Source organism: Heptranchias perlo, unplaced genomic scaffold (genome assembly GCF_035084215.1).
Source record: "Heptranchias perlo isolate sHepPer1 unplaced genomic scaffold, sHepPer1.hap1 HAP1_SCAFFOLD_1025, whole genome shotgun sequence".
Lineage (NCBI taxonomy): Eukaryota > Metazoa > Chordata > Chondrichthyes > Hexanchiformes > Hexanchidae > Heptranchias > Heptranchias perlo.
In genome coordinates, this window is record NW_027138245.1 from 46,634 (window position 1) to 64,881 (window position 18,248).

General features: G+C 53.5%; 2 protein-coding genes across 2 annotated transcripts in view; one reads left to right on the forward strand and one right to left on the reverse strand.

Annotated features, from left to right (window-relative positions):
• LOC137307515 (unconventional myosin-IXb-like) overlaps nucleotides 1-6,603 on the forward strand; it is a 48,073-nt gene extending 41,470 nt beyond the window's left edge. The window contains 6 exon segments of the mRNA XM_067976843.1: nucleotides 1,741-1,855; nucleotides 3,100-3,147; nucleotides 4,237-4,379; nucleotides 5,089-5,228; nucleotides 5,676-5,995; nucleotides 5,997-6,603. Of these exon segments, the coding sequence (XP_067832944.1) occupies nucleotides 1,741-1,855; nucleotides 3,100-3,147; nucleotides 4,237-4,379; nucleotides 5,089-5,228; nucleotides 5,676-5,995; nucleotides 5,997-6,122 (892 nt within the window). The 3' untranslated portion in view covers nucleotides 6,123-6,603.
• Nucleotides 6,604-7,423: 820 nt separating this feature from the next.
• LOC137307516 (peptidyl-prolyl cis-trans isomerase FKBP8-like) lies at nucleotides 7,424-17,993 on the reverse strand. The gene is given in 9 exon segments (XM_067976844.1): nucleotides 7,424-7,881; nucleotides 8,546-8,574; nucleotides 8,577-8,673; nucleotides 9,785-9,862; nucleotides 11,106-11,278; nucleotides 13,020-13,240; nucleotides 14,915-15,003; nucleotides 15,095-15,264; nucleotides 17,518-17,993. Coding segments are annotated over 9 exon segments (1,293 nt in total). The 5' UTR covers nucleotides 17,867-17,993; the 3' UTR covers nucleotides 7,424-7,794.
• Between the last annotated feature and the right edge of the window lie 255 nt (nucleotides 17,994-18,248).

Sequence of the window (18,248 nt, forward strand, 5' to 3'; positions counted from 1 at the left end):
CGGTGTGTGTGTGTGACCTCCCCTTTAACAGCCTGTTCCTTAATGTTCATGACTCAATAGCACCTCATCACCGTGGTTACACACAAATTGCAGCACAGAAAGAGGCCATTCAGCCCGTCGTGTCTGTGCCAGCTCTTTCTCGAGCAATCCAACACTAATCCCGCTGCTCCGCAATCTCTCTGTGACACGACCCACCACCCCGGAAGTTTTGTTGCTTTGAGCAGTGAAAAAGAAATGAAACGTGTCCTTGTAAACGTGAGCAATGTTGGAATAAAATGGCAGCATGAAACGTCCATCGAGATGTCGAGATATCGCTGACAATTTCACTTATGTATCACTCCCTGTTACTTCTCTTCCTCCCCCACACCTCCACCACCCCCAACTCTTGCTTGGGGTTCGGGGTTCGATAGGAGCCCACCCAACTGCCCAGTGTGTGAGTCTACACAGTGAGAGTCAGCAGAATGATCAACTGTAGAGTCAGGCCCCATCAGACCCAATCCCACCCTCACCCAGATTCCCCACACACTGTCCGGCAGGATTCAGTGGGCAGTGATCAGTTAGCTAACTCCCCACCTCCAGATCAGCAAAAACTTACCTTTCATAATGATGGAACCTTTATAAATCACTGGTCAGACCCCAGCTGGAGGATTGTGTCCAATTCTGGGCACCGCACTTTAGGAAGGATGTCAAGGCCTTGGAGAGGGTGCAGAGGAGATTTACTAGAATGGTCCCAGGGATGAGGGACCTCAGTGATGTGGAGAGACTGGAGAATCTGGGATTGTTCTCCTTAGAGCAGAGAAGGTTAAGGGGAGATTTAATAGAGGTATTCAAAATCATGAGGGGATTTGATAGAGCAAATAAGGAGAAACCATTGCCATTGGCAGAAGAGTCCGTATCCAGAGGACACGGATTTAAGGCAAAAGAACCAGAGGGGGAGAATTTTTTTTTTAACGCGGTGAGTTGTGATGATCTGGAATGCGCTGCCTGAAAGGGCGGTGGAAGCAGATTCAATAATAACTTTCAAAAGGGAATTGGATAAATACATGAAAAGGAGAAATTTGCAGGACTCTGGGGAAAGAGCAGGGGGAGTGGGACTAATTGGATAGCTCTTTCAAAGAGCCGGCACAGGCACGATGGACCGAATGGCCTCCTTCTGTGCTGTAAGATTTCACGGAACCTTGTGCCCTTCTTGGTCTGTGTGGCTCAGTTCCGCAAAGTCCATCCGCTCAGCCATCAGGAACCCTCCTGTCCCTCTCACTCGTATCGCACATCTGAAGATGATGAAGATAAAAGCTGTAGTCACTCTGAATCAAAAGCCCTGTGCCAGAGACTTGAGCTCATAATCCAGGCTGGCACTTCAGTGCAGTACTGAGGGAGTGCTGCACTGTCTGAGGTGCCGTCTTTTGGATGAGACGTTAAACGGAGGCCCGTCTCCCCTCTCACGGCACTATTCAAAAAAGAACAGGGGAGTTCTCCCCGGTGTCCTGGGTCAATATTTATCCCTCAACCAATATCACAAACAGATTCTCTGGTCATTTATCTCACTCCTGTTTGTGGGATCTTGCTGTGCACAAATTGGCTGCTGCGTTTCCTACATTACAACAGTGGCTACACTTCAAAAAAAGTATTTCATTGGCTGTGAAGCACTTTGGGACGTCCTGAGGTGGTGAAAGACACGGTAGAAATGCAAGTTGTTGTGCGGTGTGTGTTGATGGGATTTTCTCCCTGTTTTGCTGCCAGGTGTGTGGAGCTGCTGATCACTGAACAGATGCGCAAATACAAAATCAAAATGGACGAAATCACCCAGCTGGAGACGGCAGAGCAGCTCGCAATTCGACGCCTCTCGCTCCTGCGGGTAAATCGGCAAAACCTCGTTAACTGGGCTTCAGAACACAGGAACAGGAGAAGGCCATTCAGCCCCTCGATACTGTTACACAGGAACGGGAGAAGGCCATTCAGCCCCTCGATACTGTTACACAGGAACGGGAGGAGGCCATTCAGCCCCTCGATACTGTTACACAGGAACGGGAGGAGGCCATTCAGCCCCTCGATACTGTTACACAGGAACGGGAGGAGGCCATTCAGCCCCTCGATACTGTTACACAGGAACGGGAGGAGGCCATTCAGCCCCTCGATACTGTTACACAGGAACGGGAGGAGGCCATTCAGCCCCTCGATACTGTTACACAGAAATGGGAGGAGGCCATTCAGCCCCTCGATACTGTTACACAGGAACGGGAGGAGGCCATTCAGCCCCTCAATACTGTTACACAGGAACGGGAGGAGGCCATTCAGCCCCTCGATACTATTACACAAGAAAGGCCTATACTCTGGAGTTTAGAAAAATGAGAAGTGATCTAACTGAAACATAAGAATCTGAGGGGGCTTGACAGGGTAGATGCTGAGAGATTGTTTCCCCTGGCTAGAGAGTCTAGAACTAGGGGACATAGTCGCAGGATACGGGGTCAACCATTTAAGACTGAGATGAGGAGGAATTTCTTCACTCAGAGGGTTGTGAATCTTTGGAATTCTCTACCCCAAAGGGCTGTGGATGCTGAGTCGTTGAATATGTTCAAGGCTGAGATAGATAGATTTTTGGACTCTACGGAATCAGCGGATATGGGGATTGGGCAGGAAAGTGGAGTTGAGGTCGAAGATCAGCCATGATCTTATCGAATGGCGGAGCAGGCTCGAGGGGCCGAATGGCCAACTCCTGCTCCTATTGCTTATGTCCTTATGAACATGAGGAGGCCATTCAGCCCCTCGAGCCTATTACACAGGAACAGGAGGAGGCCATTCAGCCCCCCCGGGCCTGTTGCATAAGAACAGGAGAGGGCCCATTCAGCCCCTCGAGCCTGTTGCAGGAACGGGAGAAGGCCATTTAGCCGGGAGGGGCTGAACTGGGTGCTGAGGGAGTCCAAGAGGATGGGCTGGAATGACCTGGGGGCAGGGGCTGGTCCTTTGCCAGGGGAGTGGTTGAAAAGTTTGCTCTGTTGACGTTTTGTACCTGATTTTCCACCTGGTTGTGACCGTGATCTGATTGGGACTGAGTTTCGTGCTTTCTTTCTCTCTTTCCCCTTCTCTCTTTCTCGCTCTCAGCTTTGGCCTCTTGAAGTCGGTTTCTCTGCTCCATACGATGGGGTGCTGGTAGGTACTGGCCTGCTTGGGTTGACCCTTTCTCAGCATGTTCTGCTTTCATTCCCATGGTTCTTGCATGTCACCCAAACCCACCTGGCACTGACCTCCATCCCCAGCATCAGCCCGTTTGCATCGCATGTCTAGTGTTTGTGTGTGTTGCATGCCAACTCACAAGGAACCCCCCCCCACTGCCCCCTGAACCCTCACACTGTCCACTGTGATCCATACACTCCCAGATTAGAAGCCCAGATTCTTCACTCCAGGCCCCCCAGCTGTTCCCATTGTTCTGGGCAACATTCTGCCCCTTCAGAGTGGCAGCAAGCGGGGACAATGTGCGTTAGTCATTGTCCCCAGATGTTCCCTGGCCACATGGTGAGGGGGAAGATTGACTCCCTCAAAGTGTGGGGCAAATCCCAGCAAGATGACACTATAGCCAGCATCGGACTGGAGACCAGCAGGCCCCTCTCTCCCGCCCCCTCCCCTCCACTCTCTCCCGCCCCCTCCCCTCCACTCTCTCCCGCCCCCTCCCCTCCACTCTCTCCCGCCCCCTCCCCTCCCCCCTCTCCCGCCCCCTCCCCTCCCCCCTCTCCCGCCCCCTCCCCTCCCCCCTCACTACCACCCCTGTCCCTTCCCACCCCCTCCGCTTCCCCTCCTCTCACCCTCACACAACCCCCCGCCAGCCAGGAACGGGGCACCACCCCGGGGAGACAGACCTGTGGAACTGCTTGTGGTGGGGGTGGGGGAGACCATTTATTTTGGAAGCTGTATAATCAGTTCTGCAATCCCTCCTCCCCCACCCCCTCGAAGGCTCATCCTGAGGTACAGCCCCCCCCCCCCCCCCCACCCCTGCTGCCCGAGTGTGAGTCCAGAGGGTGAGCAGCAGCGGGACATTCAGGCCTGGGGGGGCATCACACCCTGTCCACTCGCCGACTCGAGTCACTGGATCAGGATCAGGATCCCTGGCTGTCCTCACCCCCAACAATCCAGGGGCTCTCTGGTTCCCATCGTCACCCTGCTCCACACCGGCCCCCGATGGAACCTGAGGCCCCGACCCTGGTGCCGCAGGGAGCTCAGTAACTACGACCATTTTCATTTTAGAGCAAAGGACCTCGGAGCCCGAAACCCGTTGAGGAGAATCCCCCGAAGTTGGGAAGCCTGGAGGAGGAAGAACCTTCAGACACAGACATGGACCGTGAGGAGGAAATCCTGATCGAGCGAATCCAGTCTATAAAAGAGGAGAGGTCAGTCCGGGGGTGGGGGGTAAGGACGGGACGCCCTGTCCTGCGGGGGGGGGGGGGGGGGGGGGGTAAGGACGGGACGCCCTGTCCTGGGAGTGGGGGGGGATAAGGACGGGACGCCCTGTCCTGGGAGGGGGGTGGGGTAAGGACGGGACGCCCTGTCCTGCAGGGGTGGGGGGGCGGGGAGACAAACACCCACAGGCCGGGGATGGAAAAAAGACACTGCATTTATATAGCGCCTTTCACAACCTCAGGATGACCCAAAGTGCTTCACAGCCAATGAAGTGCTTTTTGAAGTGCAGTCACTGTTGTAATGTAGGAAATGCGGCAGTCAATTTGTGCACAGCAAGATCCCACAAAAAAGCAATTCGTCAAATGACCAGATAATCTCTTTTAGTGATGTTAGTTGAGGGATAAATATTGGCCCAGCAAGAACTCCCCTGCTTTTCTTCGACATAGTGGCCACAGCATCTTTTACGTCCACCCAAGGTGGCAGACGGGGCCTCGGTTTAACGTCTCATCTGAAAGACGGCACCTCCGACTGTGCAGCACTCCCTCAGTATTGGACTGGGAGTGTCGGCCTGGATTATGGGCTCGAGTCTCTGGAGTGGGACTTGAACCCACGACCTTCTGACTCAGAGGCGAGAGTGCTGCCCACTGAGCCCCGGCTAACACAATAACGAGCTCTTTGCTTGTCTGCTCCGTCCTGCAGGGATCAGTTGACCCTGGAGCTGCCAGAGCTGGAGCAGAGGGGCTCTGATGAGGAAAATGTGGATTCAGAGGCCTCGCTCAGTATGGAGAGTCTACTCGACGATCGACCGGGGCAAGGGGAGTCCGGGAGGTCAGTAAAAAGTAGGTTGCAACCTTGTACACTTGTCTTTTTAAGTTTCTTTTACCTGCAGTGATGGTGGGGGAAGAGTAAAAGCTCCTCACACGACTGTTGCGTATTGCTCAGTACACCCGGGGGCAGACGGGAGGCCGCGTCCGGGCGCCGGGGGGACAGATGGGAGTCCGCGTCCGGGCGCCGAGGGGGGACAGACGGGGGTCCGCGTCCGGGCGCCGAGGGGGGACAGACGGGAGTCCGCGTCCGGGCGCCGAGGGGGGACAGACGGGAGTCCGCGTCCGGGCGCCGAGGGGGGGACAGACGGGAGTCCGCGTCCGGGCGCCGAGGGGGGACAGACGGGAGTCCGCGTCCGGGCGCCGAGGGGGGACAGACGGGAGTCCGCGTACGGGCGCCGGGGGCAGACGGGAGTCAAATTGATTGGTGTAAATAAGTAAACTCTTTTTGTCTCCCTCTAGGTCCGGCTGTGTTTCAGTTCACAGGAAGACCGGGCTTTCGGCCTCCGCCCACCAACCCAGAGCGCGTCGTCCCTCCGGCTGAACCCGTGTCTCCGCCAGCTCGTCCTCCCGCTGTACATCGGCGGGCGTTTTCCATGCTCGCGAGCATCAAGCTTCCCCGGCGCAATCCCGCGCTGCCCACACGAAACATCAAACTGCCCCCGGGCCTGGTCAGCAGCGCGGGCAGTGTCTCCGAGCGTCCTGGCTCCACGACAGTCGCCGTCCGGCGGCGCGAGCTGCCCTCGCGGCGTTCTGATAACGTCCGCTCCATGTACGTCCTCAGCGCGGGAGGTCCTGGCCCTCGAAGTCGCTGGTCAGACCGACGAGGTCAAACCCACTCCGGCCAAGGTCCAGCGGAGGTTTTCTGACCCACTGTCGGATCTTCCTCAGGGAGCTGACGGCCTGTAAAGTAGCTGCTGATGGTCCGGGAGGAGGCAACTGGTCAATCCTGGAGTGCCCTGTTTTTTTACACGCTCACCTCGATGAACCAGTTTAACGCCTCCCTCTCGTTGTACGGCTCTTTCCCCTCAGCTCACCGCCTGGATGGGGTGTGAGAGTGACAAAGTGTGATTGCCTGGGCTGAGAGTGAGTGAGAGTGACCGCCTGGACAGAGAGGGGGTGAGAGTGACCGCCTGGACAGAGAGTAAGAATGACCATTCCCTGCGGCATCGCCAACACGTTTATGTATCCGGTCTGTGTGATTTATTTTTAATTAAACCCTCCCTCCCTCCCCCCCCAAATGAGAAGGCTGTCGAATCAGTTGGACTTTGGGGGTCCTTCCTGACGTTGTCGAGACAGTGGATCTCCCACCCCCTCCCCCAATGTGTAACCATTTCCCCACCGTTGAAGAAAATACATTTTTTATATATAAATAAATGTGATACTTGTTTGTGTTTGTCCCTTGTCAATGTTGGAGTGAACACAAAGTGTCTGGGGCAGGCACGAGAGCGCACCACTCCCTCCGTGCTCACGTCTCTGGAGCGGGATTAATCCGTCACACTGACACTTTACTTTAGGGACAGAGAGCTATGGAAAGGGGGAAGAAGAGATTCACTCTGATTCCAGGGACGAGAGACGAGAAACTGAGCCTCTCGTCACAAGAACGGGGAATCTAATTGAGAGATCCGGCAAATTGAGAGATACCATTTCATCGGTTAGTAACGCGAGGGAATAAATTTAAGACCAGCAGCAAAGGAATGACGGGAAAAATTGAGAGCATTTCTTCTTACCCACTGCTGCTGTTCGACGGTGGACTCCTCCCCCTCGAAATAGTGGGAGATGCAGAATTCGTAACAGGTTTTAAAAAGGCAAAATGGGTAAATATTTGATAGATAAAAACATTAACAGGGCAGGAGACTGGGATTAAGTGGATAGTTGTAAGAGCCAGCACTGGCACAACGGGCTGAATGGCCTCCTTCTTGCTGTAAGATTCAGAACACTGGCATTAGCAAATTAATAAGAATGTCCATAAGTGGGGACATTATTTAATCTTTCCCCCAGGTGGAGAGTTCAGTAAATTAGGCAGGATCTAACTGGCTCAGCAATTATTTTGCTCTCTGCTGCCAAGGCAAAAGGGAACATTCCTTCTTTTAAAACAGTCAATGGGTGATCGATGATTCCGATCCTGGACAGAGCAGGTCGGTCATTCTGTTCCCTGAAGCCTGCACCATAGCCACTCCGCATTTGTCCCTATGTCACCATACACTGAGTTCAATATAAACATTTTATTATAACTATATAAACATTTTACATAAATGTCACTTGACAGGAAGCTTCATTGACCCCCCTGAGAAATAAATTAACGTCAAATCAAAACATAGCGTTATATATTAACCAACCAATCATCAGCCAGTATTCCATCACATGCTCCAAATTAGCCATTAAAGGACAAATACCCTCAGGGAATGGGCCGCTAGATTTGATTAACTTTATTTACAATACCTGAAGCAATATGAGGCTCAATGTTCTGGAGGGGAGGAGAATATATTTAAATTCAGCAATGACAAGGCCCGCTCCTGTAAGAGTTTTGGTGCGGCCCCACTCCCCGTTAATCAGGGGGCTCCTGGCCCGAGACCAAACGTTAGGTTCTTGCAGCAACGATGACGGACACAGCTACGCCTCCGACAGCTACCATGGTCGCTCCAAACAGCCACTTCCACGGAATGTTCTGTAAAAGCAGAGGAGAGCAGGCCACTCGCACCAGACACCACAAGACAATGAGAGTTTCCCCCTTTCCCCCAAACGGACAGCATTGGTTTCCCCAAGCCAGGGGGAGGGGTTCTCACTTCGCAGAGTGGGGACGAGTGTTTGGTGGGAGTGCAGTGAGGAGATTGGAGGATTTAAGGAAGAGAAGTAATGGCGTAAAGTTTTAAAAATGAAATCTTTAATCCTGCGCGATTGAAGCCAATAGGCCAGTTTATGACCTACGACGTCCTGGCAGCAGTCAGTGTTTCAGTTCCTGGTTAAGGTGGTTTCATTACCAGACCAGGACCAGCTCCCTCTACACTGTCCCATCAAACACTCCCAGGGCAGGTACAGCACAGGTTAGAGACAGAGTAAAGCTCCCTCTACACTGTCCCATCAAACACTCCCAGGGCAGGTACAGTACGGGTTAGATACAGAGTAAAGCTCCCTCTACACTGTCCCATCAAACACTCCCAGGGCAGGTACAGCACGGGTTAGATTCAGAGTAAAGCTCCCTCTACACTGTCCCATTAAGAAGCCCCAATCTCAGAAGATCACCCCCACGGTACCCGTCTGATATTTCCATGGGGACACAATCTGCTCCCGTGCAGAGTGGAAATCTGAACTGAAGCTTGTAATTTACATACCCATGATGATCTAGGTGAGGAGAGAGGGGCACCGCCATATCTCCAAGCATCTTCCTATACATGGCCTGCTCCACGTTCCGCTGTCGCGACTGTTTCCTCACCAGCTGGGAGAGTTCGGCCTGAATCGCCTGCAGTTCAGGAGCAAGAGCAACTTTTAGGAGAGCGCAAAAAATATTATTGATTAACAGCAGTCAGCGTGGATTCAGAAAGGGAAGATCCCGCCCAACCAGATCCTCGGCTACTTTAAGGAAATGACAACCCAAGTGGACTCTGGGATGCCCGATATGCAGACTTCCAGAAGGCATTTGACAAAGTTCCACATGAAAGGCTTTTAGCTGAACTCAAAGCTGTGGGGATTCAGGGTAAGCCCTGGGAATGGGTAATAGACTGGGTGAAGGGTAAGAAATGAGTCTGGTTATTGGAGTGATGTCAGAGTGGGGGATGTCAAAGCTGGGACCAAGAATGTTTCTAATTTACATAATGATCTGGATTCAGGAACTTGTACTAACTTGAAGATGATCCCAAACTAGGAGGAGACCAGATTCGGAAGAGACAACTCAGAAATTACAGAATGAGTTGGACAAGATATTTGAGTGTCAGAACAATGGCAGCCGGGGCTCAGTGGGCAGCACTCGCGCCTCTGAGTCACAAGGTCATGGGTTCGAGTCCCACTCCAGAGAATTAAGCCCACAATCTAAGCTGGCATTTCAGTGGAGTACTGAGGGAGTGCTGCACTGTTGGAGGTGCCGTCTTTTGGATGAGATGTTAAACAGAGGCCCCGTCTGCCCTCTCAGGTGGGTGTAAAAGATCCACAGCCATTATTTTGATGAAGAGCAGGGCAGTTCTCCCCGGTGTCCTGGTCAATCTTTATTCCTTAATCAACATCACTAAAAAACAGATGATCTGGTCATTATCACATTGCTGTTTGTGGGAGCTTGCTGTGTGCAAATTGGCTGCTGCGTTTCCTACAACAGTCCAATGTACGCACACACACACACACACACACACACACACACAATCCAATATACGCCACACACACACACAGTCCAATATACACAGATACACTCCGATATACACCACACGCTGGTACTGCAGCTGTGCTTTGAGGAAGGGCCGTTCCTCACGTGAAGGAACCCTGTCAGAACCTTTGCCCTGTCAGCCATGATGCCCAGACTCCCACACTGCAAGGACGGCTGCGAGTGAGACTGCTGGTACTCCTCCTGTCCGCCTCCTGCTCACCTTGTTTGACGGCTCCAGTTTGGCAGCTTTCCTCAGAACGGGTAGGGCCTCTGTGTATTCACCCTGCAGGGCCAGGACCTGGGGACAGAGAATGAACCAGGGATGGGTGGGGGGGTGGTAAAGGCACTCATTATCCTTGACAATTAAACGAGCCATTTCGGGAAGGCGAGCGTCCAGTCATCGCACGTGAACCCCGACAGTAGGTGTGGGCGCCAGGAACTGGCGCAGAGCTGGGCTCTGACGTCTTCCTGGGTGAACAGCCTCCCAACACTTATGTCCAGGCCCACACTTGGCTTTGGCTGAGGGCAACCATGGAACCAGGTCCAGCAACACACACAGCCTTCCGGAGACACAGGGAGAAAAGGAGGACAATAAAGAGAGAGACTGAGGCTCCAGTCATACGAGACAGACCAAGCTCAGCACTGCTCAGCACAGCACGAACAGAACCAACACGGCTTGGGTTCAGGTTACAGAGCCTGAAACAGTGTCAGACGTCCCAGCTCAATGTGGATGTGTCTGTCTCCGTACCACAACGGGGGAGGTGCATTTACACGCAGGGCCATCGAGGGACCTGGAACTCCACATTCTGTAGGTGACTGCGACATGTAAACCTTAGCACTGTACTCTTAACCCAACACTAGTTCATCTTCCATGGCATTGCACCTGGGGAGTCAAGGCCAGGTGATGCAGGGTTGGAGATTAACAGATAGCTGAACCAGCACTCACAGAGGTACCTTGGTCCCCCATTTAAAGTCAAGCATTCTGTCCTTATTTTTATATTTCCATTATAAATTCCTGTGTTCACATTTATAAAGGAAACTTCCTATGTTTTTTTTTTATTCGTTCATGGTTTCTTTTATTTGTTCATGGGATGTGGGCATCAAGGCCGGCATTTATTGCCCATCCCTAATTGCCCTTGAGAAGGTGGTGGTGAGCCGCCTTCTTGAACCGCTGCAGTCCATGTGATGAAGGTTCTCCCACAGTGCTGTTAGGAAGGGAGTTCCAGGATTTTGACCCAGCGACGATGAAGGAACGGCCGATATATTTCCAAGTCGCGATGGTGTGTGACTTGGAGGGGAACGTGCAGGTGGTGGTGTTCCCATGTAAACTTGTCACATTGTAATTACACCCTCCCACCAGTGGTGGCATTGCAGCGTGACGAGTTTACATAGACAGTTGCCATTATAAATGTGGACATAATTTGTAACAGAAAAAGCTGACAGGAAGTAAACAGAGAGATAAGTTTAATATATTATAAAGAGATATTAATTTAGGACGGTATATAATATTGAAGTTACCCTCCGGTGGGACCTGGGCCTACCTTCCCTTTCCGGAAGAGTGCCTTGACATTATTTGGTTGGTGCTTGAGGGCAGCATTTGAGGATTTAAGTGCGGCCTCAAAGTGTTCCAGCTTTAACTGGGCTGCTGCCAGATTATTCAGACATTTCACCTTCACCTCCAACAACTCCGCCTCCTCCTCCAAGGTAAAGTCAACTGAAAATAAACATTGAACAGGGAGAGTGAGAAAGGGACCCGTGAGTAACAGCTGGAAAAATGGGCTACAAACACATAGCATACGTGTAGTATGTTCCTGTGTTTTAAACATGTGAAAGTCATGAGACTACATTGCACAAGGGAAGATAGCGTGAATTTAATTTAAAACCCCCTAACTGTCATCAGCGGTGGGGAATTCCAACAACTCGAGGCAGCAAACTGCAGGGCATCACAGAGACAGGAGAAAGAAGGGGTGGGTGAGGGAGTGAGATAGTCTGACTCACCCACCTCCTCCTAGGTCCATGTCGGATTCCATCATAGACTCCACCCCTATTCCTCTCCATGTGGCCCCTGGTCTTCCCCAACCTTAGGGGACAACAGCCAAATACCATCCCCGAAAAAAACAGCAGTATCTCTCTAACCCCATCAATCCCTTTTCTCAACAGTTATTGATCCAGCTCCTTTTAAAAGGTGTCAATGGATCTTGAATTAACTCCCTTCTCTGGGAATCTGTTCCACAGTCACCAGCCTTGGGGACAAAGGATTTTTTCCCCTATTCTCTAGCCACTCAATTTTTGTGAATCTTGCACCTGTATCCCCTGGACCATATCAACTTCCTGTGTAGATTGACTCACTGGCACGTTTTCTGTTGCTGTATATTTAATACAAAAGGTGATCAAAACTACACGCGATACTCCAGAATTAGCCTCACCACCAATCTATCCACTGCTGCCCGTATCCTAACTCGCACCAAGCCCCGTTCGTCCATCACCCCCTGTGCTCACTGACCTACATTGGCTCCCGGTCCAGCAATACCTCAATTTTAAAATTCTCATCCTCATTTTCAAATCCCTCCGTGCCTCGCCCCTCCCTATCTCTGAAACCTCCTCCAGCCCTACAGCCCTCCGAGATCTCTGCGCTCCTCCAATTCTGGCCTCTTGCGCATCCCCAATTTCCTTCGTTCCACCATTGGCGGCCGTGCCTTCAGCTGCCTCAGCCCGAAGCTCTGGAATTCCCTCCCTAAACCTCTCCGCCTCTCTCTCCTCCTTTAAGACACTCCTTAAAACCTACCTCTTTGACCAAGCTTTTGGTCACTTGTCCTAACATCTCCTTGTGTAGTTCAGTGTCAAATTTTCTCTGATAATCGCTTCTGTGAAGCGCCTTGGGACGTTTTACTATGTTAAAGGCGCTATATAAATGCAAGTTGTAGTTGTTGGGGTGATTAAGGGATGATCTAATCGAGGTGTTTGAGATGATTAAAGGATTTGCTAGAATAGATAGAGAGAAACTATTTCCTCTGGTGGGGGGAGTCCAGAACAAGAGGGAATAACCTTAAAATTAGAGCTAGGCCATTCAGGGGTGATGTCAGGAAGCACTTCTTCACACAAAGGAGAGTGGAAATCTGGAACTCTCTCCCCCAAAAAGCTGTTGAGGCCGGGGGTCAATTGAAAATTTCAAAGCCGAGATTGATAGATTTTTGTTGGGTAAGGGGATTAAGGGACATGGAGCAAAGGCAGGTAAATGGAGTTAGGATACAGATCAGCCACGATCTCACTGAATGGCAGAACAGGCTCAAGGGGCTGAATGGCCTCCTCCTGTTCCTATATTCCTTCTTGCTGCTGGTATAACTGTAATCCAGAGCCCTCCAGGACATACAGATAACCGCCTCACACTGTCTGCGACCTTTCACTGAGGGCCGATCAAACAAGACCTGAAGGAGCGAGGATTGTGCTAAACTTACCTTTGGAACTCGAGTTTACGACATTGAGGGCGATGTCGTAGGAGCTGATAGCGAAGACATATTCAGTCCGCAGGAAGTAGGTGTTCCCTCGTTCTCGTTTCTTATTGGCTAACTGCAGTCGCTCCATCCCCGTCAAGAGTTCGAGATCCAGGCCCTCACTCACAGTCAGAAGCTGAACCTCCAGGTGCAAGCTGGCATTCGGGGGCACCACGGGCTGGGAGCTGGCAGAGGGACGCAGACAGCATTATATACGGGACTCCCGGTCACAATTCCCACTGTACCAGCCTCACAACCGGTTCCATGTATGAGGCGCTGCTAAGCTTGTTTATTTGAAACAAGATGATCACCCGGGGAACGGGCTTGGCGCAGGCTCCCCCTGGGAGATGGGAACAAATCCAGCACAAAACAACAGGCTGAAACTCTCCTTTTCTGCTGGTTATAACGCTCCAAGATCCAGTGAGATTCAACCCAACTCCCCATGGAGAAAACCCCACAGCAAACAGGCTATAAGGCAGCAGAAATATCACAGTGTAGAGGGAGCTTTACTCTGTATCTAACCCCTGTACCTGCCCTGGGAGTGTTTGATGGGACAGTGTAGAGGGAGCTTTACTCTGTATCTAACCCGTGCTGTACTTGCCCTGGGAGTGTTTGATGGGACAGTGTAGAGGGAGCTTTACTCTGTATCTAACCCCTGTACCTGCCCTGGGAGTGTTTGATGGGACAGTGTAGAGGGAGCTTTACTCTGTATCTAACCCGTGCTGTACTTGCCCTGGGAGTGTTTGATGGGACAGTGTAGAGGGAGCTTTACTCTGTATTTAACCCGTGCTGTACTTGCCCTGGAGTGTTTGATGGGACAGTGTAGAGGGAGCTTTACTCTGTATCTAACCCGTGCTGTACTTGCCCTGGGAGTGTTTGATGGGACAGTGTAGAGGGAGCTTTACTCTGTATCTAACCCCTGTACCTGCCCTGGGAGTGTTTGATGGGACAGTGTAGAGGGAGCTTTACTCTGTATCTAACCCGTGCTGTACTTGCCCTGGGAGTGTTTGATGGGACAGTGTAGAGGGAGCTTTACTCTGTATCTAACCCGTGCTGTACCTGCCCTGGGAGTGTTTGATGGGACAGTGTAGAGGGAGCTTTACTCTGTATCTAACCCGTGCTGTACCTGCCCTGGGAGTGCCAGCTGCCAATATAGGAACGTGTTCAGTTCCCCATCACTACATCTAAGATTATCAACCAATGGTTTAGTGGGTAATTGCCCTGTCCAGTCTGTCACTGAGCCAGCCACATGAGGCGACCCCAGGGTTCTATCCCCAGTCTCGGCTGACTTAGCTGATCCTAGCAGTCGGTGGTTCTACAGTTGGCCTCAGTGCCCCGGGTAATGCAGGAGAAAAGAAACCTGGGGTTTGCACCCAGTGACCCCTGCATGTGTGTGGACAGCAGGCTCTGTCCTGCTGCTCACCTGCAACACTCGCCGTCTGGGCTCAGAGGTAAAGAATGGCCACTTGGGAAGGGTATCGGAGGGCGGTCAGTGCCCGTGGAACCCATACCCCAGTGAGAGTCAGTGCCCGTGGAACCCGTACCCCAGTGAGAGTCGGTGCCCGTGGAACCCGTACCCCAGTGAGAGTCAGTGCCCGTGGAACCCGTACCCCAGTGAGAGTCAGTGCCCGTGGAACCCGTACCCCAGTGAGAGTCAGTGCCCGTGGAACCCGTACCCCAGTGAGAGTCAGTGCCCGTGGAACCCGTACCCCAGGGAGAGTCAACACTTTGGCCGGTGGGGGGGGGCGGACTGAAGGGGAGAATTAATCCCCTTTGAAGCAGCCCAGTGAAGACGGTGCACTGAGTGACCTGCGTCGCCTCCTGATGCCTGAGCTTGAATGAGGTTTCTCTGCACCCACCTGCCCCAGCTGCCGTAAGCATACTTTGCATCAGAGATAATTAGTGCCACTTCATCCCGGTCCATCAGCTGAATGCAGAGATCCAACGCCTGGGGAGAGAGAAACAAAGATCCTGAAACAAAGCTCTCGTGCTCCGTGCCGCAGCGAGTATATCAAGCAAACATCCCCGCCCGCACCAACCTGGATAACATCACCATCGCCCACAGTGAAGGAGAGGCCCAGCTCCCCCTCCACCTCCGTCCCATCCTCCAAACTCGTCTTCAGCCTGACCGTTACATCCTGGCCTTTGTGCGGCCTTGGCTCCTCCCTCTGACCAGCTACCAGAACCTTCTTCTTCAGCAGCCCGTTCCCTGTGGGAAAGACCGTGGAGGTGAAGCTCGCGTCGTTTGTACCGCGGAGATGATCACGAGCACGGCTGAGGACAGGGTCCCTCAAACCTGCAGGGGACGGTCCAGTGGGAAACTGTGCCACCCGGGGAGGGGGATTTCTCCATCACTCACCGCCTGTAACTCAGTGTTTGGACAGAGAGGTAAAACTAACAAACTGAAGGAGAGGCATTTGATAAAATTAAGGCTAACATCAAAGAAATTCTAACACTGACCTTATGCAGTGATCGGGGATACCAGGCAGTGATCAGGAGCGGGGAGCGGGGAGCGGGGAGCGGGGAGCGGGGAGCGGGGAGCGGGGAGCGGGGAGCGGGGAGCGGGGAGCGGGGAGCGGGGAGCGGGGAGCCTGGTTGATTTTGCCCACCCCCCCCCCAAGCACAGGGATACTGAGGGCAATTGTAGCTCCCTCACCATCACCACAGCGAGATCAGCTCACTCGGCACAGGCCAGGGACCGACCCTGGGATCTCCCTGCTCTGTAAGTTCCCCGACACATTTATTTACTGAGCCAGTCGGAGGGAGCTGGCTGCCCAACTTTGAGCCTCAAATAATGTAAGGGACGAGAAAATAAAATAAACACTTGGATTTATCTCACACTGCTCTGAAACTTCTCAAACTGTTCATGTGATTAATTACTTTCGAGTGCAGTAACAACCAGGACTGACAATAATACACACAGTAACATCCAATGAACAGCAGTGAGATCATCTGTTTTAGTGATGTTGGTTGAGGGATAATTATTGGCCCAGGACACCGGGGAGAACTTCCCTGCTCTTCTTCAAAAAGTGTCGTGGGATCTTTTACATTCACCTGAACAGCTTTACGTCTCACCCGAGAGGCAGCACCTCCGACAGTGCGGCACTCCCTCAGTCCTGACCCTCCGACAGTGCAGCGCTCCCTCAGTCCTGACCCTCCGACAGTGCGGCGCTCCCTCAGTCCTGACCCTCCGACAGTGCGGCGCTCCCTCAGTACTGACCCTCCGACAGTGCAACGCTCCCTCAGTACTGACCCTCCGACAGTGCGGCGCTCCCTCAGTACTGACCCTCCGACAGTGCGGCGCTCCCTCAGTACTGACCCTCCGACAGTGCGGCGCTCCCTCAGTCCTGACCCTCCGACAGTGCGGCGCTCCCTCAGTACTGACCCTCCGACAGTGCGGCGCTCCCTCAGTACTGACCCTCCGACAGTGCGGCGCTCCCTCAGTCCTGACCCTCCGACAGTGCGGCGCTCCCTCAGTCCTGACCCTCCGACAGTGCGGCGCTCCCTCAGTCCTGACCCTCCGACAGTGCGGCGCTCCCTCAGTACTGACCCTCCGACAGTGCGGCACTCCCTCAGTACTGACCCTCCGACAGTGCGGCACTCCCTCAGTCCTGACCCTCCGACAGTGCGGCGCTCCCTCAGTACTGACCCTCCGACAGTGCGGCGCTCCCTCAGTACTGACCCTCTGACAGTGCGGCACTCCCTCAGTACTGACCCTCCGACAGTGCAGCGCTCCCTCAGTACTGACCCTCCGACAGTGCGGCGCTCCCTCAGTCCTGACCCTCCGACAGTGCAGCGCTCCCTCAGTACTGACCCTCCGACAGTGCGGCGCTCCCTCAGTACTGACCCTCCGACAGTGCAGCCCTCCCTCAGTACTGACCCTCCGACAGTGCAGCGCTCCCTCAGTACTGACCCTCCGACAGTGCAGCACTCCCTCAGTACTGACCCTCCGACAGTGCAGCGCTCCCTCAGTACTGACCCTCCGACAGTGCGGCGCTCCCTCAGTACTGACCCTCCGACAGTGCAGCACTCCCTCAGTACTGACCCTCCGACAGTGCAGCGCTCCCTCAGTACTGACCCTCCGACAGTGCGGCCCTCCCTCAGTACTGACCCTCCGACAGTGCAGCCCTCCCTCAGTACTGACCCCTCCGACAGTGCGGCGCTCCCTCAGTACTGACCCTCCGACAGTGCGGCACTCCCTCAGTACTGACCCCTCCGACAGTGCGGCGCTCCCTCAGTACTGACCCTCCGACAGTGCAGCGCTCCCTCAGTACTGACCCTCCGACAGTGCGGCACTCCCTCAGTCCTGACCCTCCGACAGTGCGGCACTCCCTCAGTACTGCACTGAAGTGTCAGTCTGGATTATGGGCTCAAGTCCCCAGAGTGTTCCTCAGCAAACGCCTGATCTGTGGGGGGAATGTTACACATTGGACTTTGAGAAGCAGTTGCCCATACCCAGGACCTGTAGCCCTGACCTCCTCGTCTGGTATCTCTGCACCGTCCAGGTTTGCTGCTCGACTCTGGACCTCTCCGTTTACCTTCCTCGTGTTGGGGTCTGAACTTTCTTCAGCTCCGGTCCGGCCCTCCGGTTCCTTGGGGAGCCCAATGTCTTCCAGAGAGGGGAGATCACTAGTGTCGTCCTCGTCCGTGTCGCCATTAGTCGTGTCTACGTCCTCGCCACTGTCCAGGAGCGTGGCTTTTGCGTGGAGCGAAGGCTTTCCCAAGGTCAGGGCGACACCGTGCTTACTCCCCGGGGTCTGGTGCGCTGTATCTCCAGCCGCCCCCCGAGTTCCCGGGTCAATCTCATCCATTTTGGCTCAGAAACTGCGAGAGTGAAAAATAAATAAATCAAAAACGTTCTAACTCACTGGAATTCAGCCACAATCAGCTCCCGGTGACCCATGGGCAGGGAAAACCACCCAGGGTTCCCGTTCCCAATCGTTATCTGATGAATCCTACTGGAACGGAGGCCTGGGGGGGCGGGGGGGGGGGGGGGGCAGGGGAGCAGCGCTGAGGAGAGCATCAGGATCAGTTGCAATGCTCCGACAGTGGAATAGCCGGCCAGACTCTCAAATAAAGAACCGGGCACTTGGGTGGGTGGGTGGGTACCGGGGGTGGGGGGGGGGGTGGGGTGGGGTGGGTACCGGGGGTGGGGGGGGTGGGGGGTGGGGGTGGGGGTGGGGGTGGGGGTGA